Source organism: Stegostoma tigrinum, chromosome 27, assembly GCF_030684315.1.
Source record: "Stegostoma tigrinum isolate sSteTig4 chromosome 27, sSteTig4.hap1, whole genome shotgun sequence".
In the NCBI taxonomy this organism is placed as follows: Eukaryota; Metazoa; Chordata; class Chondrichthyes; order Orectolobiformes; family Stegostomatidae; genus Stegostoma; species Stegostoma tigrinum.
In genome coordinates, this window is record NC_081380.1 from 1,047,443 (window position 1) to 1,069,140 (window position 21,698).

Sequence of the window (21,698 nt, forward strand, 5' to 3'; positions counted from 1 at the left end):
AAAAGAAATCTGCCAAATATTGGTCTAAGTGGAGGGGGTAGAAGCAGTGAATGAGCTCAATATTGAGAAGGAAGAGGCACTAGAAAGACTGGCTCTCCTCAGAATGGCTAATTGACTGGTCTGGATGACTTCGTTAAAAGCCCTGTTGGGAAACTTTCTGTCAGCAGATGTAGAATAAAAATAATAATCTACTATAAAGTGTTTCTAAAGAGCTTAGTGAAGGTGCTTGCTGTCTGAGGTAGGTCTGACAGCAGGAGTATAGGGTTCTGTGATATAAATCCAGTCACAGCTGAAGAATTATTCAAGTGTTCCGATTCTTTGCCTCTGGTAGTCTGTGACAAGACAGATCGTTCACATCTCTGCGGAGCAGAAGAGGCGTTTCAACATCAAACTAGGCTTTGATACCTTGCACAGTCTGGTGACATCCCTTGACTCACAGCCAGCTGTGAAGGTGAGTGTATTCTGCCACTCTATAGTGTGTGTGTGTGTGTGTGTGTGTGTGTGTGTGTGTGTGTGTGTGTGTGTGTGTGTGTGTGTCTGTCTGTCTGTCTGTGTGTGTATCTGTGTCAATAATATGAAAATTGACAGAGTTATGCAGCACAGAAACAGACCCTTCTGGCCAACTCAATGCCGACCAGATATCTTAAACTAGTTCCATTTGCCAGCATTTGGCCCATATCCCTCTAAACCATAAGACAATAAGACATAGGACCATAAATCAGGCCATTCGTCCCATCAAGTCTTCTCTGCCATTCAATCATGGCTGATAAGTTCTTCAACCCCATTCTCCTGCTTTCTCCCTGTTGCCCTTGATCCCCTTGATAATCAAGAACCTATCTATCTCAAACTTAAATATACTCAATGACCTGGCCTCACAGCTTTCTGTGACAGTGAATTCCATAGATTCACCACTCTCTGGCTGAAGAAGTTTCTCCTTATCTCTGTTCTAAAAAGTCTTCCCTTTACTCTAAGGCTGTGCTCCCGGGTCCTAGTCTCACCTACCAATAGAAGCATCTTCCTAATATCCACTCTGTCCAGACCTTTCAGTATTCTGACTCTTTCTATTCATACACATAGTCCAGATGCCTTATAAATGTTGTTATTGTACCAGCCTCCATTACTTCCTCTGGCAGCTTGTTCCGTGCATGCATAACCCTCTGAGTGAAAAAATTGCCCCTCAGCATCTTTTTAAATCTTTCCCCCCTCACTTGAAATCCATGCCCTCTAGTTCTGAACTCCCCTACCATGGAAAAAGGTCTTGCCCTGCATGATTCTATTAACCTGTATAAGGTCTCCCCTCAGCCTCTGACGCTCCAGGGAGAACAAGACCCAGTCTATTCAGCAACATCCTTGTAAATCTTTTCTGGACCCTCTCAAGTTTAACATCATCGTTCCTATTGCAGGGACTCCGTATTCTAAAAGTGGCCTCACCAATATCCTGTACAGCTGCAACTCCTATACTCAATGCACTGTCCCATGAAGGCAAGCAAAACGAATGCCTTCTTCGCCACCCTGTCTACATGCGACTCCACTTTCAAGGAACAATGCACCTGCATCCCAGGAACCTTTGTTTGGCAACACTCCATAGGGCCCAAACATTAACGATATAAGCCCTGGCCTGAATTGCCTTACCAAATGCAACACCTCACATTTATCTAAAGTAATCTTCATCTGCCCATCTGGTCAAGGTCCCATCTGAGATAACCTTCTTTGCTATACGCTACACGACCAATTTTGGTGTCATCTGCCAGGCACCAGCTGAATGGTAATATAACATCATTAAGGCTATTTACTTCACAGCTCAGAGAATCTTGTCTCTGAAAGAGTTCTGTTAGTCACCCCATCTTGACTGTGCTGCTTTTCCTCCACTAAATCTAGACAGAACATATAACCACAGTCAAACCAGTGACATGGATTACCTGATTTTACATTTTAAATTCTACAATGCAATGGGCTTGCACTCAGGTGTTCTGTCAGTGACAGCAGGATAGTCATCGTCATAAACAATTCAAAGTTCAATGTTTAAGCGTGTGCCAATAAGAATGCAAGTAAAGGGAATAGGAACAGGCAGTGCAGCCCTTCAGTCCTGTTCTGCCATTCAGTAGGATCGTGGCTGATCTGATCTTGACCTCAAATTTGTTTTCCTTCCCTTGCCCTGTAATCCTTGATTACTTTTAATTCAAAAATCTCTAATTCAGTCTTCTATTTGTCCAGTGAGAAGGCAAGTCAGCTCTGATATATTCTTATTCACCCAGGGGTCCTGACCTGTGAAAGATAAAACATGTTTGGCATAGTGACTTTTCCAGTTAAACTAAAAACCTGGAGGATAATTGTTCCTTGCCAGTTAAAACTAAAAACCTGGAGGATAATGCCCTGTGTGCCAACAAGGACAAAAATTACCAACAGCAGCTCCCCCACATTTACGGTAATGGCCGGGCAAACCCTGGACAAGGTTACACCTCGACAATGCCTACCCTTCCATGGGCTCAACATTTTTAGTTGTTGTGGATGCCCAGTCAAAGTGGTTGGACGTACATAGAGTACATTTATCAAACATGCGGTCAACGATAGAAAAGCTGCAAGCATCTTTTGAAATACACGGGCTTCCAGAAATGTTGTTCGCAGTCAATGGGCCATCATCATTTACTAGCAGGGAATTCGAAAATTTCCTATAGCCGAATGACATTTGGTTTGTAAGGATAGTTCTTTACCATTTGTCGTCCAATGGTGTGATGGAAAGAGCAGTCCAAATTTTGAAGACAGGCTTAAAGAAACAGTCTACAGCCTCACTCGATATAAAATTTACATGGTTCCTGTTTGGTTATCAGACTACTCTTCATGCAACTACAGGGATAACTCCAGCAGAGTTACTAATGGGGAGAAGACCAGGTTAAAGGTGACCTTCCTTGACCTGAGAGGGTGAGGGTGAAATGGCAGAAGGAACGCCAATGCCACACACAAGACTCCTCTAAGCGGGAGACACAGGGGATGAAGTTTGGTGTCAAAACCACTGGAATGGCCCAGCATAGGTAAGAGGCATGCTCAACACGAGATCAGGTTCCATGACATACAATGTTCGGGTAGGTGATGCAGCCCTGAACAAGCACATGGACCACATGAAAGCTGCAACCGAGCAAACAGGGTAGGAATTAAACATACCCAGCAACTCAAAACAGCCAGAAAGGCTGTCAGAATCCATGGGTTCTCCCCCTCCATCTATTGTTGAGAAAACCTCAATGATTGTTGTAAGAACTCATCTAATTCACTAATGCCCTTTAGGGAAGGAAATCTGCTGTCCTTACCTGGTCTGGTCTGCATGTGACTTGCATTACTTACAATAATGGCCCAATAAGCCATTCATTTGTATCAAACACTAAAAAGCAAAAGATGAATGAAACCGGCTGGACCACCAACAGTTAACTGAGACACTGGAAACAATAACCAACAAAGGCCTGTCTACCTTGAAAAGTCTTCTTTATTAACATCTCAGTTAATGTTGGGAGAGCTGTCTCACAGACTAGTCAAGCAACAACCTGACATAATCATACTTACAGAATCATATCTTCCAAACAATGCCCCAGACATCACCATCACCATTGCTGAGGTGGTGACACAGGGGTATTAGTCAGGAGGAAGTTTCCCTAGGAGTCCTCAACATTGACTCAAAACCCCCATGACATCTCAAGGCATGAGATCAGACATGGGCAAGAAAACCTTCTGCTGATTGCCACAAACAGCCCTCCCTTGGTTGATGACTTTGTGCTCCTCTATGTTAACAACACTTGGAGGAAGCACTAAGGGTAATAAGAGAGAGAGAGAATGTACATTGAGTGGGGCATTTCAATGTCCACCACCAAGAATGTCTCAGCAGCAGCACCACTGATCAAACCAGTCCAGTCCTAAAGGACATGACTGCCAGCTGGGTCTGCAGACCTTATCCTTACCAATCTGCCAACTGCTGATGCATCTGTCCATGGCAACATCGGTAAGAATGACCACTACACAATCCTAGCAAAGTCTCATCTTCACACTGGGAAGTAGGACAGACTTTGAATAGAGCTAGCAACTCAAGACTGGGCATCCATGAGGCATTATGGGGCAATCAACAACAGCAGAACTGTACACCAGCACAGTCTGTAACCTCATTGTCTGGAATATCCCCCACTCTACCATTACCATCAAGCCAGGGGATCAGCCCTGGTTCAATGGAGAGTACAGGAGGACATGCCTGGAGCAGCACCAGTCATACCTAACAATTAGGAGTCAACTTGGTGAAGTAACAACTGGTAGGCCAATAACAGAAACATCAAGTGATAGACAGAACTAAGTGATTCCACAACCAACAGATCAGATCTAAACTCTATAGCCCTGTCGCATCCAGTTGTGAATGGTGTTGAATAATTAAACAACTCACTGGAAGAGGAGGAGGCTCCATGAATATCCACATCTTCCATGACGGAAGCGCCCAACATATTAGTGCAAAAGCTAAGGCTGAAGCATTTGTAAATAACTTCAACCAGAAGTGCAGAGTGGATGATCCGTCTTGGCCTGTCATTAGCACCCTATCCGTCTCCTGTCAATCATCAGTAATGTGATGGAAGATGTCATCAACAGTGCTATTAAGCAGCACCTGCTCTCTGTTGCCGAGTTTGGGTTCCACCAGCTCCTGACTTCATTACAGCCTTGGTTCAAACATGGATAAAAGAGCTGAATCCTAGGGGTGAGATGAGAGTGACAGCCTTTGACATCAAGGCTGTATTGAACCAAGTGTGGCCTCAAGGAGCCCCTAGTAAATCTGGAATCAATGGACATAAAGGGGCATACTCACCACAGTTTGGAATTATACCTGATACAAAGGAAGATGGTTGTGAGAGGTCATTTCAGCTCCAGGACATCTTTGCAGGAGTTCCTCCGAGTGGTGTCCTAGATCCAACCATCTTCAGCTGCTTCATCAATGGTCTTCCCTCCAGCAGAAGGTCAGAAGTGGGATGTTCGCTGATGACTGCACAATGTTCAACACCACTTGCAACCCTGCAGACACTGAAGCAGTCTGTGTTCACATGCAACAGGAACTGGATAATATCCAAGCTTGGGCTGACAAGTTGCAAGTAACATGTGCAAAACCCAAGAACAAGCAATGATCATCTCCAATCTAACCATTGCCCCTTGACATTCAATGGCATTTCCATTGCTGAAACCCAGGCTATTAACACCCTGGGGATTACCACTTACCAGAAACTGAACTGGACGACTGATATTAACTTGTGACTATAGATATTAACTTGTGACTATAAAAACAGGCCAAAGGCTAGGAAGTTTGCAGCAAACAACTCACCTAATGATTCCCGACAGCCTGTCCACCATCTACAAGGCACTATTCAGGAGTGCGATGAAATACACTGCAGTTGCCTGGATGAATGCAGCTCCAACAGCATTTAAGAAGCTTGACACAATTCAGGACAAAGCACATCTACAATTATCCACTCTCTCCCCTACTGATGCTCAGTAACAGCAATGCATACCATCTACAGAATGCATTGCAAAAATTCAGCAAGTCTCCTTAGGCAGCACCTCCCACACCCACAACCACCTCATCTAGAAAGACAAGCACGGTGCATACACAAGAGCACCCAGTTGCAGTTCTTGTGAGTGTTCGGAGATCCAGGCTAGAATAACAGTATGATTCTGTTGGCCAAGGCTATGCAGAGATTGGTTAACTTCTCAAGACATGTCACAAATAGAGGCAGTAACATGTATGGAAAGTGAAATCTTGTGTAACAGTTTTGTTACTGGTGGCTTTGTGTCTTTTAAACATTCTTTTTCTTTCTTGTAAAAATAATTGACTCTCATCATAACCTCCTCACAACTCGTCCCTTGTTCCACGTCATTAATATAGATTGTTGAAGACAATTGAGGTCCCAGAATTAATCCCTGTCGCCCCATTTTTTAAAACGTTGCTAACCTGAAAATGACGTCTGTTTCAAGTTGGCCAAACATATTACCCCTGCACCATAACTGTTCCCTTGTGCAGTAACCTTTCATGTAGCACCTGATTGTGCAACATTATAGTGTAATAACATAACCTTGAAACCTCTGTGGCAATTAAGCTTAACATCCAATATTTGACAGGTGTTCCTTCATTCTTTCCAAAGCTTTCCTGCGAAAAGTTTTAATGAGAGGAAACCATTTGTAAATCATGTCACCTTACAGCACAGAAGATTTTTTTGTCCATTATTTCTGGCACTGTACCGTTAGTCCCATTCACATAACCCTACAGTTTTTCTCCGTTCTAGTACTTACTTAATTAAATTTAATTTTGATTAATTAAAATTATATTTTAAAATATGGGATTGGGAGGGCTCAGTATAAGAGCAACATCAGGTTGCATTTCCATTGCTATTTATTCTGCTTTCAACACTCTTTCAGGTAATACATTCCAAGGCACGACTATTGTGTATAACCAACTCTCACCTCACCACTGGCACATTTTTGCTATTAGCAACTTTAAATCTGTATTCTAATTATTAATCTGTACTCAATTACCAATACCACTTTTTTAACTTGCAGACATATTGGTAATGAGTTCCTCTTTTTTATTGTATAAAAACATTCCTGATTTAAATTCCTCTACTAAATCTACACTTAACCAACTGGAACTATGTAGTCTATGTGGAACTGAAAACTCTCATTCTAGATATCATTCCAGAAAATCTCCTATCCTCCACCTCAAAGCTCATGTCATCCTTCCTAAAATGTTATGTCCAAAACTGGATGCAGTGCTGTAGTTGCGGCCTAAACAAGTTTAACCCAACTTTCTTGCACTTGTACACTATACCCTGCTCATGAAGTACTTTATGTTTTTTTAAAGTCAGAAGTCACATGACACCAGGTTATAGTCCAACAAGTTTATTCGAAATCACAAGTTTTCAGAGCACAGCTCCTTGGCCAGGTGAAGTGACAAGGGGGCTACGCTCCAAAAGCTTATGATTTCAAATTAACCTGTTGGACTGGAACATGGTGTCATGTGACTTCTGACTTTGTCCACCCCAGTCCAACACTGGTACCTCCACATCATGTTTTTTTAAACAGCCTTCTCAATGTCAGCTTGCTGCTGAAGCACAGACATTCCTCTAACATCTGACTGATACTAAAGGGGCTGATTTAAATGGAGAGTAAGATCAGGACACTGTTAAATCTGCCGGTAACCTCTTTGCTCCAATGGGGGTAATCTTCTTTCATCAGTGTCGTTACCATCACCCCACAGCTGCTTTTGGAATCTATGTTCTTGCTCTTGTACTGTTCTTTTAGGTCAGCAAAGCCACAACACTTCAGAAAACAGCTGCATATATCACCAAGCTACAGCAAGAACAGACACGGACACAGGAGGAGGCACAACGAATTCGAGAAGATATCGAGAAGATCAACACTGCAATCAAGTATGAATTTCTTGCAAAATCTTTAGCAGCATTGAAAGAGCTTTACTCTGTACCTAACCCATTCTGTACTTGTCTGGGACTTTGATTGTAGAGGACAGAGGAGCTCGCTCTATATGAACCCAAGAGGTACCTGCTCCAGGAATATTTGATAATACATTGTAGAGGGGCTTTACACTCCATTGAAACAGTGGGTGAGATGTTGGGGAAATCAACATACAAAGATGGGATTAGGAGGAATGCTATCAGAACAACATCAAGTTGCATTAATTATCACCTTTAACTTAGTAAAATATTGCAAGGTGCTTCACAGGTGAACTATTGAACAATGTTTGACAACAGCTACATAAGGAGATGTTGGGGCAGATGATAAAAAGCTTGGCCAAGGGGACAGATTTTGAGAGCTTTTCCAAGAACAAAAATGGGCGAAAGACTTTGAGGGGGCTTATTATATTCACTGTATACTCATTATATTTTCTTAAAGTGCTTTACAATCAGTGGAGAATTCTTTGAAGCCTGGCCACTGTTGTACAGCAGAAAATGTGGCAGCTCAATAGCACAAACAGCAATGTGATCGGGACCACAAGATCAGTTTTTGTGAAGGCTAGTTGAGGAATAAATATTGGTCAGTATATCAGTATATTGGGAACTTTTACTACTCTTCTTCAAAATGGGATTTATAATACCCACAACAAAGGAAATCAGTGTCTGGGTTTAATATCTCATTTAAAAACTGATACCTCTGACTGTGCACGATTTTGTCAGCACTGATCCGACAGCATGCCCTTAGCTCTGGCTGGCGTGTCTACCATGAGTTTTCAGCTGAAATCCCAGAGCGAGATTTGAACCCACAAATCTCAGAATCAGAGTAGAGAGCACTACCATCTGAGGAGGAGAGAAGTAGTGAAGTTAGGGAGGGAACTTCTGAGGTAGGGTAACGTTAACTGTTTTTTTTATTCCTTTGCAGCTGCTGCCAGACCTGCTGGGCTTTTCCAGCAACTTTGTTTTTGTTAGAGTCAGGGACCTGGGCAGCTAAAGTAATTACTGTCTATCGTGAAGCATTTAGAATCGGGGATACCCTAGAGGCCAGAATCAGAGGAGCAGAGAGATTTAAGAGATTGTGAGGCTGGAAGAAGGTGGGGATTTTCTCTTTGCTCTGGAGAAGAATGGAAACAAGTGAGTGTAATGCCATACAGCTGAGGACAGGATGATGCCCTTCTCAATAGCTGCTGACAGACTGAGAAGGATGAGGAGGGAAAGTTTACCTTTGTCACGAGATGTCATTTGTGATCTTAATAAGTGTCATTTCAGATCTGTGGAAAAGATAAAGATCTAACTTTTGAGGGATTGCTCTCAGAAGGATGGGGACAAGCTTGGTAACAGATTTAAAGGATGAAGAATTTTGGACAAGATGGGAAGGTTGCAGATTGGAGAAGAGTTTTTAACAGCAGAAGCATACTGGTTTGATTTTGAGGAGTCAGCTGATGAAAACAAATTTGAAGAGGATTGGATAGTATGCGAGGGGAGAGAAACGTGAAGTGGTGATATTAGGTGGTGTGTCTTGTGGTTGCCTTGAAAGGAGTACCTTTTGGGTGTTACATAAGAACATAAGAACTAGGAGCAGAAGTAGGCCATCCGGCCCCTCAAGCCTGCTCTGCCATTTAATGAGATCATGGCTGATCTTTTTGAGATTCAGCTCCACTTACCCGCCCGCTGACCATAACCCTTAATTCCTTTACAGTTCAAAAATGTATCTAGCCTTGCCTTAAACACATTCAGTGAGGTAGCTTCAACCGCTTCACTGGGCAGGGAATTCCACAGATTCACAACCCTTTGGGTGAAGATGTTCCTCCTGATCTCAGTCCTACATCTGCTTTCCTTTATGTTGAGGCTACGCCACCTAGTCCTAGTTCCACCAGCTAGTGGAAACAACTTCCCTACCTCCATCTTATTTATTCCCTTCATAATCTTACATGTTCTGTAAGATGTCTCCTCGTTCTTCTGAATTCCAATGAGTATAATCCCAGTCTACTCAGTGTCTCCTCATAATCCAACCCTCTCAACTCTGGAATCAACCGAGTGAATCTCCTCTGCACCCCCTCCAGTGCTAGTATATCCCTTCTCAAGCAAGGAGACGAAAACTGCAGACAGTACTCCAGGTGTGGCCTCACCTGGACCCTGTACAGCTGCAGCATAGCCTCCCTGTTTTTAAACTCCATCCCTCTAGCAATGACAGACAAAATTCCATTTGCCTTTTAAATTACCTGCTGCACCTACTTTTAGCGATTCATGCACAAGGACACCCAAGTCCATCTGCACAGCGGCGTGCTGCAATATTTTACCATTTAAAACATAGGCCATTTTGCCGTTATTCCTCCCAAAATGGATGACCTCACACTTATCAACATTGTATTCCATCTGCCAGACCTTTGCCCACTCACTTAGACTATCTATATCCCTCTGTAGACTTTCAGTGTCTTCTGCACACTTTGCTGTACCACTCATCTTAGTGTCATCTGCAAATTTTGATAAAGCACACTTAGTCCCCAAATCCAAATCATCTATGTAATTTGTAAACAATTGCAGTCCCAGCACTGATCCCTAAGGCACACCACTAGCCACTGATCACCAACCAGAAAAACACCCATTTACCCCTACTCTTCACTTTCTATTAGTCAACCAATCCTCGATCCATGCCAATACATTACCTGTAATACCGTGCAACTTTATCTTATGTAGCAGACTTTGGTATGGCACCTTGTCAAATGCCTTCTGGAAATCCAAATACACCACATCCACAGGTTCCCCACTGTCCACCAAGCCAGTAATGTCCTCAAAGAATTCCACCAAATTAGTTAAACATGACCCACACTTCAGGAGCCCATGCTGGGTGTTCCCAATGGGAGAATTTATATCCAGATGTCTTGATTCTTCTTCCTTAATGATAGATTCAAGTATCTTCCCCACCACCAAAGTTAAGATAACTGGCCTATAATTACCTGCTTTTGTCTACTTCCTTTTTTAAACAGTGGCGTCACATTGGCTGTTTTCCAATCTGTAGAAACCATCCCAGAGTCCAGTGAATTTTGGTACATAATTGCTAGTGCAGTTGCTATTTCCCCCATCACCTCTTTTAGTACCCTGGGATGCATTTCATCAGGGCCAGGAGACTTGTCTACCTTTAGCCCCACTAGCTTGCCCAGCACTGCCTCCTTAGTGATAATGATAGTTTCTAGGTCCTCACTTGCTATAACCTTCTTGCCATTTGTTTTCGGCATGTTATTTGTGTGTTCCACTGTGAAGGCCGACACAGAATAACTGTTTAATGCCTCGGCTATTTCCTCATTCCCAATTATTAAATTGGCCTTCTCGTCCTCTCAAGGATCAATGTTTACCTGCGCAAAACTTTTACGATTTACATATTTATTTTGCTGCCTGTTTTTATATTTTCAGCTAGCTTACTCTCAATCTATCTTACTTTTCTTTATAACTTTTTAGTGGCTTTCTGTTGGCCTTTAAAGATTCCCCAATCTACTAGTCTGCTAATCTTTGCTTTTTTGTATGTATTCTTTTTAATCTGATACTTTCCTTTATTTCCTTAGACATCCATGGCTGACTATTTTTTTTCCTACAGTTTTCCTTATCAGTGGAATATACTTCTGCTGAGCACCGTAAAGAATCATTTGGAAAGTACTCTCACACTCCATCTGTATGTTAAATTGGGCCATACTGTAATTGCTGTTTCCGAGAGGATCCCTTACTATGGGATCACTAATTATTCCCGTCTCATTACACAGGACTCGATCTAGGATAGCTTGCTCCCTCTTAGGTTCCATTACATATTATTCGGGGAAATTATCGCGGATGCATTCTGTGAACCTCTCCTCAAGGCTGCCATGACCGACCTGATTTGACCAATCGATATGGAGATTAAAATCCCCCATGATAATTGCTGTGCCATTTTTACATGCATTAGCTATTTCTATATTTATTGCCCATCCCACCATGATGTCACTATTTGGTGGCCGAAATACCACACCTATCAATGACTGCTTCTCCCTGCTAGTCCTAATTTCCACCCAAATGGATTCAGCTTTTTGTCCAGTAGAACCTATGTCATCTCTCATGACCACCCTGATGTCATCCTTAAAATTCAGAGCAACACCACTTCCTTTACCTTCCTGTGTGTCCTTCCAAACAGTTTGATACCCCTGGATATTTAATTCCCAGTCATGACCATCCTGCAACCATGTCTCTGTAATGGCCACTAAATCATACCCATTTGCCATGATTTGCTCCGTCATCTCATCCACCTTGTTTCGAATGCTCCAAGCATTCCGGAAAAGTTCCCTTATGCCAGTTTTCAAGCCTTTCTGGGCCCTATTACCTCCATTAGCTTGAGTTCTCCTTCCCTTTAACTTTTTTCCTAATTTACAATGGAGTTGAAGCGTCCTCGTCACCGGCTAACCTGCTGCTTTGCCTTACATTAATCGTTATACTCCCTGCATGTTCAGTCCTCCCCCCGCCTCACTAGTTTAAAGGTCTATTGACCACCCTATTTATCCTTTTCACCAGAACACTGGACCCGGCACTGTTCAGGTGGAGTCCATCCAAGCAGTATAGATCCCTCCTGTCCCAGGACTGATGCTAGCGCCCCATGATAAGGAAGCCCTCTTTCCCACACGACTCTTTTAGCCACCTGTTTACTTCCCTGATCTTTGCCTCCCTTTTCCAGTTAGCACGTGGCTTGGGCAGCAATCCAGAAGTTATGACCCTTGAAGACCTGTTTTTTTAATTTTGTTCCTAGCTTTTCATATTCCCGAAACAAGTCTCTTTTCCTTGTCCTGCCTATGTTGTTGGTACCTACGTGGACCACAACGCTGGATCCTACCCCTCCCTCTCTAGTATTCTCTCAAGCTGATCAGAGATGTCTCGCACCCTGGTACCGGGCAAGCAACACACCATGCGGGATTCTCTATCCTACTCACAAAGGATACTGTCTATCCCCCGATGATAGAAGCCCCGACAAGTACAATCTGTCTTTTTGCTCCCCCCTCTTGAATGGCCTCCTGGACCATGGTGCCATGGTCAGTTGACTCATCCTTTCTGCAGCCCTGTTCCTCATCCATGCAGGCAGCAAGTGCCTCATACCTGTGGGACAATGTCAAGGGCTGCGGCTCCTGTGTTCCTGTCTGCAGGGTTCCTCTACCTGCCTCACTCGCAGTCACACACTGCTCTCCCTGCCCACCGATCGAATTAACATTAGTTAATCTACCAGGTGTGACTGCCTCCTGGAACACAGCATCCAGGTATCTCTCCCCTGCCTGGATGTGCCACAGTGTTTGGAGTTCGGATTCAAGCTCATCAATTTTGAGCTGGAGCTCCTCAAGCAGCCAACACTTGCTGCAGATGTGGTCACTGCCGTTCTCAATGGGATCAGCCAGATCCCACATCATACAGCTACTACACATCATCTGGCCTGCCATCTCTACTTAGTTAATTTTTTAAAATTAATTAGTTTTTTTTTTAGTTTCGCAGTGTTCTCTGCACCAGTAAATTTACTCCATTATATACTCAAACAGACTCCGGCTTTGCCTTCCGAGCTGCTCCCGGAGGGTTAGATGTCTAGGTGACCACTCCAAAAAAAGATGAGAAAAGAAATGCAAATAGCTTACCTGCTCACCACACTTAGCCTTTATTACTAGGTTAGAGGAGGTGGAAGGGTGGGAGACACTACACGTGCGGTGCCTCGGGCATTAGTTATTTCTGAAATTTATTGAGTGAAAGATAACTGTTACCCAGCTGACCACTCGTGCCCGCTCTAGGACTCCTCTTCTGCTGTACAACTGAAGGCCACAGTCATGCGAGGTAAGACTTTTATAACTAGAGCTTACCTTCCCAAACTGCCCTCGCGCTCTCTCTGCTGGACTCCAGCCATGGGACAACTGAGGGCTGCAGTGTTGGAGAGGAATTTCCCAAATTCTATTCCCACAAGATGGATGATTAAGATACATCTCACTTTTTGATGAACATTGCTGCTGAGAAAGAGAGCGCCAGATGGAGTGGGTGGCTACTGGTTGTGGGTACTGGGTAATGTAAATTTAGTTGTAAGATTACTGAATGGACTGCAACTGTTGTCTCTCCATATCTGATGACATTCTATTCTGTGATTCTATTCTATCAACTGAACATTGTGTGTGCTTACCTTCTGATTTCCAGCATCTGTCAGCAGCAGCTACCTGCTACTGGAGTACCCATCACTCAGCAAAGATTCAGACAGATGAGGGAGATGTTTGATGAGTATGTGCGTGTGCGGACATTGTCCAACTGGAAGTTCTGGATTGTATCCTTTAATTAGTCCTTGCCATTCAGAATCAGATTGTGAACAAAGTAATGGCAGCTGGGCCTTCACAGTGTGGAGGTGTCAGGACATGATTACACATTCCTCACTGCAATGACTCTGACTCAGACTCAGCTCAACCCAACTGTTAGCATCGTGAGGTAACAGCAGATTTTTGTGGTGAGTATCAGACAATAGTTGATTATCCACCACGAGGACAAGGTAAAAATCCCACCAGTTGGAGGCACCGGCTAAGCACCAAAAATTTGTTTTCTGTTTGAGTAACTATCTCCCAACTTAACTACTGTTAGTATCAGTGAAGTGTACAGGAGATATGGAGCTTGTAACTATTTGTGTTAAACTTCCAGACTGAACGGATACTGTGTTTTCCTTATGTTACTGGACTAATGATCCAAAGAACATGGCAGTAAAATTCAGTTTGATTGCATCTGTAGAATTGTTAATACTAGTGCTGTTTTGGTTCCAAAGTGTCATCTGTGCTATATGTCTTTAGTGTGATCTTTGCAAAACAGAGATGTGCATAAATGGGTCTTTACCAGCTTGGCAGGGTGTGATGAGTGGGATCCCACTGCCATCTGTGCAGGGCTTCAATCTTTCACAATTTATATTAATGACTTAGATAAGGAGGACAAATACATTGTAGCTAAGTTGGCAAATGACACAAAATAGGTAGGGAAATATGTTGTGGAAACATAAGGAGTTTGCAGATTTCAGTTTCAGCAGCAGTGTCTACTATCTACAAGATGCACTACAGAAATTCACCAACTATCCTTAGATAGCACTTTTCAAACTCATGACCACTAGAAGCGCAAGGGCAGCAGATACATGGGAACACCACCCCATGCAAGTTCCCCTCCAAGCCACTCACCATCCTGACTTGGAAATATAATCAGTTTCTTCACTGTCACTGGGTCAAAATCCTGGAATTCCCTCTTTAAGGGCGTAGTGAGTCAACCCACAGTATGTGGACTCAGCAGTTGCAAAACATAGCTCGCTACTACTGCCTGAAGGGCAATTAGGATGGGCAATAAATGTTGCCTGCCAGCGATGCCCACATCTCCTGAATAAAATGTTTTAAAACACCTTGGGTGGTTCGGTGGCTCAGTGGTTAACACTGCTGCCTTACAGCATTAGGGACCCACATTCAATTCCACCCTCAGGTTATGGTCTGTGTGGAGTTTGCAGATGCTCCCCATGTCTGCATGAGTTTCCAACTGGTGCTCTGGTTTCTTCCCACAATCCAAAGATGTGCAGGTTAGGTGGATTAGCTAGGCTAAATTGCCCTTCGCGTTCAGAGTTGGGTGGATTAGTGGTGGGAAATATAGGGTTACACAGAGAAAGCAGGGGATGGGGATGGGTCTGGGTGGGAAGCTCTTCACCGGGGTGGTGTGGACTTGTTGGGCTGAATGGCCTGTTTCCACACTGAAGGGATTCTATGATATGTAGATTGAGGGAATGGAAAACTGGCATTTGGAATGTAATGTAATGTGTGAAACTGTGAAATTGCTCACTTCTCCAGGACAGATGAAAAATCAGCGTATTACTTAAGTGGAGAATGATAGTCAAATTCCTAGGTGGAGAGGGACCTTGGTGTTCTAGTGCAGGAATTACAAGAAGTTATGAAGAGATACAGCACATATTCAAAAAGGCTAATAGGATGTACGCCAAACTTTTGTGAAAGGAATTTGTTATGGACCAGGCCAAAACATATCAAGGAGATAGCCTAGACCCTAACTTTAATCTTATTTAAAGGCAAGTGTAAGGTGCTATATTCCGGATGTGATTTGATTGGTCCACTACTGGGCTTTAAGCAAAACACATTATTCCTACACTACAGGTAAAATACAAACAAACTAAAATAGCATAACTTTAACTTTATTGAAATATGCAATAAAATAATATTTTATGTTCCAATATAGCAGCATGCCATAAACACACCATTGGCAAAGGCAAATTCAGCAAAACAGATTTTCTTCATGCACTATCTCCAGTACAGGAGAAAGAAGCTTGAAAAGAGACACAATCTCACAGCAGGGATTGCAGAGAGAGAGAGAGAGAGTGAGAGAACAAGCAAGCGAGAGAGGGAGAGAATGAGAGAGAGAAGTATCTGTCGTCTTCAACAGCTGACTCCAACAACTTGAACTGAAAAGCAAAACTGACTTCATTCACTAATGCTTCTTGTCTATTTTTAAAACAAAATCACTCAAGGAGCGCAAAGCAGTTTACCGTGTTTCGGAAGTGCCATTCATCCCCCACTCTGCAAGAGAAACAGCACAGGACAAATCTCTTCAAGGGCACAGTCTCATCACCAATTGAACAGAGAAAGGATATGATACCTCAGTTATTTGGGATGTTGGTGAGACTACATCTTGAATATGATGTGCAGTGTTTGCCCCCTAAAAAAGGAAAGGTATAAATAAGTTGCAGGTGGCTCAGAGGTAGTTTGCTAGATTGATACTTGGAATGAGAGATTAATCTAATGAGGAGAGATCGGAGAGGTGGGGCTTGTTTTCTCTGGGGTTTAGAAGACCGAGAAGTGATTCGACTGAGGTATATACAATCCTGAATGGCTTTTCAAGTTGGTTATGGAAATGATGTTTCCTTTTGGGAGGTAAAGTCCAGAGTTAGGAGATACTGTTTATAAGTAGGGTTTTCTTATTTAGGACTGAAACAAGATAAATTTTACAGTGGTGTGACGTTCTAACTTGGAAGGGTGTGATGGTAGGGTCATGGAATATTTTTGAAGGTGGATTATTGTTTGACAGCGATATAATGTGGGGGCAGGAACATGGAATTCAGAACACAAACAAAGCTGTGATCTTATTGAATGGATCAGCAGACTTGAAGGGCCAAATGGCCTACCCCAGCTCCTAATTCCCAGCTAAAGGTGTTATGTAAGTATAATATACATATTGTACATACTATAACACAAGTTTTCTGAGCATTGCAGCCGTGATGGGAGCAGTCTGATCTTGTTTGGCAAGAAGCATGGAACCCATACGGTCTGTCTGAGATTTTGGTGCAGTACCTCAGCCATTGCTAGTTTCTGCTGGTGCTGTAGTTAAAGCTAAGATATTGGCTAGCAGATGCTCCATCGTGGTCAGTGCTGCCGTGGACTTTCCAAGCTTCCATCATCACAACAAACAGACCCAGATTAATCGTCCACTTCAATCCCTGTGTCTGCTCCTTGACGTTATTCACTGTTAGCCTGCAAGATTATGTTAGGAATTGGGGAAGTAAACAGTGAAAAGTAGTTTGCATTTGCTGATACTGTAAGGATTTGTAGTCACAGATTAGATTTTGGGCAAAAGACATGGGGTTGTGTGAGGAAGAGTGTTAAAACACAGCCAGTGGCAATGACCTGAAGCCCTGTTCCTACGGGATGCTGAGATGACCAGTGATCTCAAAAGACAATTGCATGAGCACCTGAGGAAAATAAGTTTCCAGGGCCATGGGGAGAGGCTGGGGTAATGGGACTGATGAGATGGCTCCATTTAGAATTGACATTGATTCAAAGGGAAGCATGATCTCCTTCAGAGGTAGTGGCACAGTAGTATGTAATCAGGAGGGATTTAGAACATAGAACATAGAACAGTACAGCACAGAACAGGCCCTTCAGCCCACGATGTTGTGCCGACCATTGATCCTCATGTATGCACCCTCAAATTTCTGTGACCATATGCATGTCCAGCAGTGTCTTAAATGTCCCCAATGACCTTGCTTCCACAACTGCTGCTGGCAATGCATTCCATGCTCTCACAACTCTCTGTGTAAAGAACCCACCTCTGACATCCCCTCCATACTTTCCTCCAACCAGCTTAAAACTATGACCCCTCGTGTTAGCCATTTCTGCCCTGGGAAATAGTCTCTGGCTATCAACTCTATCTATGCCTCTCATTATCTTGTATACCTCAGTTAGGACCCCTCTCCTCCTCCTTTTCTCCAATGAAAAAAGTCCGAGCTCAGTCAACCTCTCTTCATAAGATAAGCCCTCCAGTCCAGGCAGCATCCTGGTAAACCTCCTCTGAACCCTCTCCAAAGCATCCACATCTTTCCTATAATAGGGCGACCAGAACTGGACGCAGTATTCCAAGTGCAGTCTAACCAAAGTTTTATAGAGCTGCAACAAGATCTCACGACTCTTAAACTCAATCCCCCTGCTAATGAAAGCCAAAACACCATATGCTTTCTTAACAACCCTTGGGTGGCCATTTTAAGGGATCTATGTATCTGCACACCAAGATCCCTCTGTTCCTCCACACTGCCAAGAATCCTATCCTTAATCCTGTACTCAGCTTTCAAATTCGACCTTCCAAAATGCATCACCTCGCATTTATCCAGGTTGAACTCCATCTGCCACCTCTCAGCCCATCTCTGCATCCTGTCAATGTCCCGCTGCAGTCTACAACAGCCCTCTATACTGTCAACGATACCTCCAACCTTCGTGTCGTCTGCAAACTTGCTGACCCATCCTTCAATCCCCTCATCCAAGTCATTAATAAAAATTACAAACAGTAGAGGCCTAAGGACAGAGCCCTGTGGAACACCACTCACCACTGACTTCCAGGCAGAATGTTTTCCTTCTACTAACACTCGCTGTCTTCTGTTGGCCAGCCAATTCTGTATCCAGACAGCTAGGTTCCCCTGTGTCCCATTCCTCCTGACCTTCTGAATGAGCCTACCATGGGGAACCTTATCAAATGCCTTGCTGAAGTCCATATACACCACATCCACAGCTCGACCCTCATCAACCTTTCTAGTCACATCCTCAAAGAACTCGATAAGGTTTGTGAGGCATGACCTGCCCCTCACAAAGCCGTGTTGACTGCATTTAATCAAGCCACGCTCTTCCAGATGCTCATAAATCCTATCCCTCAGAATCCTTTCTAACACCTTGCAGACGACAGACGTGAGAATTACTGGTCTGTAGTTGCCGGGGATTTCCCTATTTCCTTTCTTGAAGAGAGGAATTACATTTGCCTCTCTCCAGTCCTCAGGTACGACTCCAGTGGAGCGCGAGGATGCAAAGATCTTCGCAAGTGGTGAAGCAATTGCATTTCTCGTTTCCCAAAGCAGCCGAGGACAAATCTGGTCCGGGCCTGGCCACTTGTCAATCTTCATGTTTGACAAAATTTTCAGCACATCAGCTTCCTCTATCTCTAGGTATTGGCATTCCTCCACATTGACTCTAGACTCCATCTCATGACATCAGCTCCAACAAGGGTATGGAAACCTCTCCCTGATTATCAGATACTACGTGTCCCCTGTTCCCCACTGCCACTCACACCCCCTCCCTCAACTGATTCAGTACTGTGCCATGGTGGACAACACTTGGAGGAAGCACTGAAGGTGTCTAGGTGCAAAATGTAGTCTGGATGGGGGATTTCAGTGTCCATCACCAAGAGTGGCTCAGCAGGAGCATCACTGATTGGGTACGAAAGGACATAGCTACAAAACTACGTCTGCAGTAGATAGTGAGGGAACCAACAAGAGGGTAAAACGTACATGACCTCATCATTACCAATCTGCCAGGTACAGATGCAACTGTCCAAGACAATATCGATAAGAGCGACCATAGCACAATCCTGTTGGAGACAAAGACCCACCTTCACATTGAGAATACCCTCCATAGTGTTGTGTGGCATTATCACTGTGCTCAATGGGACAGACTTCAAATAGATATAGCAACTCAAGTCTGGACATCCATGAGGCACTGTAGGCCGTCAACAGTAACAGAATCGTATTCCAGCACAATCTTCAATCTCATGGCCCAGCGTATTCCCCCACTTAACTATTACCATCAAGACATGGTATCAACCCTGGTTCAGTGTAGAGTCCTACACAGTAACTATCTTGACTTGCAAATGTAAGGCCGTTTCTTTCTTGTCACTCGGTCAAAATCCTACAATTCCACTCCTCGCAGCACTGAGGACCTGCAAGCCCTCTAAAAGCTGGCATCAGGAAGCTAAGACATCTTTGAGAGCCACAATTTACAGAACCCAAGTGGACAAGGTCACAAACCAAAACCCACAGTCCATTCAGAATCTCAGTTAATGACTTGCCCATACTGAAGCCCACAATTAGTATGCAACTCATTCCCAGACATTCATTACACTTTGTAAACACCAAAATCGCTGGGTTAGATTCCTACTTATAACTTGCTCTCGAATATCTGTTACTTTTTTTCCAAAAATGTACTTCATCAATAAAATACTTTGAACTGTGTTACATGACAAATCAAAGTTTATTGAAGTACAAGCCAGATCATTTTTTTCTAGTGCTATATGTTATTCCCGACATTTACAATGACAGTCTATTTACACAATATATAACATTTCAAACATACAGCCCTAGGGTTTTTCTCAGTTTCCAGCTCCTCTGTGTACAATGGCTGACAGGACTTTGTAAAATTTGATCTGTCCAGTAGCTGAACTGAGTATTTAGGGTAGCTCTCAGCACATAGTCCTAGATCTTAGAGTGTGCCAGTCTGCAACCCTCAGTCAAGGTCACCTTGCACTGGAATACCAACAGGTTTTGGGTTTTTTGTGAATATCTGTGTTCTCATTTGATCCAAGGTTTTACAATATTTATGATGCCTTGGAAGCTCAACTGCACTTTATAATGGAAATGGCCAAATATTTGACGGAGAATTCTGTCAGTTAGAAGAAGAGTACAAAGATTTAAAACAGACATGAGGGATAACTTCTTTACACAAAGAATGGTTCGTGTGTGGAATGAACTGCCGTGGAAAGTAGTCAATGCAGGTACAGTTAGAGTGTTTGAAAGACATTTGGTTAAGTTCATAAATAGGAAACGTTTGCAGAGATATGGGCTAAGCACAGGCAGGTGGGACTAGTTTAGTTTGGGAACGTGGTCAGCATGGACTGGTTGGTCTGAATAGCCTATTTGCATGCTGTATGACTCTGAGACTCTATAAACGCCATTTACAAGAATGCTGAGACAGAACAGTATTCTAAAGAAGGGTCATTGGACTTGAACTGTGAACTCTGCTTTCTCTCCACAGAGGCTGTCAGACTCTGCTGAGGTTCTCCAGCAGTTTCTTTTTTTGTTTCAGATCTTCAGCATCTTTTATGGTGTATTTTTGGTGTTTGGATGCTGCTTGTTGATCTGTATTTACCTTAACAGATATTGCATAGTTCAGCTTCATTATCCGCCCTCTTTTCGAATCATTTAATGGGATGGTTTCCACTGGTAGTTTGGATGATCTTTATCAGTCAGCTCTGGCTTGGCTGGACCAACACTGCTCCCTCCCTGCATTGAGAGTCAGTGAGTATCTGTCTTATTCACAGTGCAACCTATTGTAACTCACCAAGGGAAAATTACCTGATTCATCTATCCTTGAATAGCCATTCCCTTACTATCTTCAGTGAATTATGTAAATACATTCCCAGGGCTCTTTGCTTTTGCACTCCTGTTAAAGTTGTACCCTTTTATTTTATATAAGATAACGCGGTGTGAAGCTGGCTGAACACAGCAGGCCAATTAGAGGAGCAGGAAAGCTTGACGTTTCGGGTAGGACCCTTCTTCAGACCCTTTTTCTGAAGAAGGGTCCTGACCCAAAGCGTCAACCTTTCCTGCTCCTCTGATGCTGCTTGGCCCGCTGTGTTCATCCAGCTTCACACCGTGTTATCTCAGATTCTCCAGCATCGGCAGTTCCTACTATCTCTGTAACCCTTTTATTTTATATTGTCTTTCTCTATTAGTCCTGCCAAAATGAATAACTTCACATTTTCTGTGTTGAATTTTACCAGCCAGTTATCTACCACTCCACAATGTTGTCCATTCCCTTTTTAATTCTACACAACAGAACCACAATTTACAAGGCTTCCAAGTTTTGTGTCATTCACAACTTTTGCAGCTGTCCTCTTCCCATCAAGGTCTAG

At 43.3% G+C, this 21,698-nt stretch overlaps 1 protein-coding gene across 2 annotated transcripts in view; it reads left to right on the forward strand.

Annotated features, from left to right (window-relative positions):
• LOC125464592 (carbohydrate-responsive element-binding protein) overlaps positions 1–21,698 on the forward strand; it is a 156,424-nt gene that overhangs the window by 125,894 nt on the left and 8,832 nt on the right. For both annotated transcript variants that reach the window (XM_059655497.1, XM_059655499.1), the window contains exons 13-16: positions 332–451; positions 7,309–7,436; positions 13,653–13,776; positions 20,952–21,081. In XM_059655497.1, the coding sequence (XP_059511480.1) occupies positions 332–451; positions 7,309–7,436; positions 13,653–13,776; positions 20,952–21,081 (502 nt within the window). The remainder of the gene's footprint in view (positions 1–331; positions 452–7,308; positions 7,437–13,652; positions 13,777–20,951; positions 21,082–21,698) is intronic.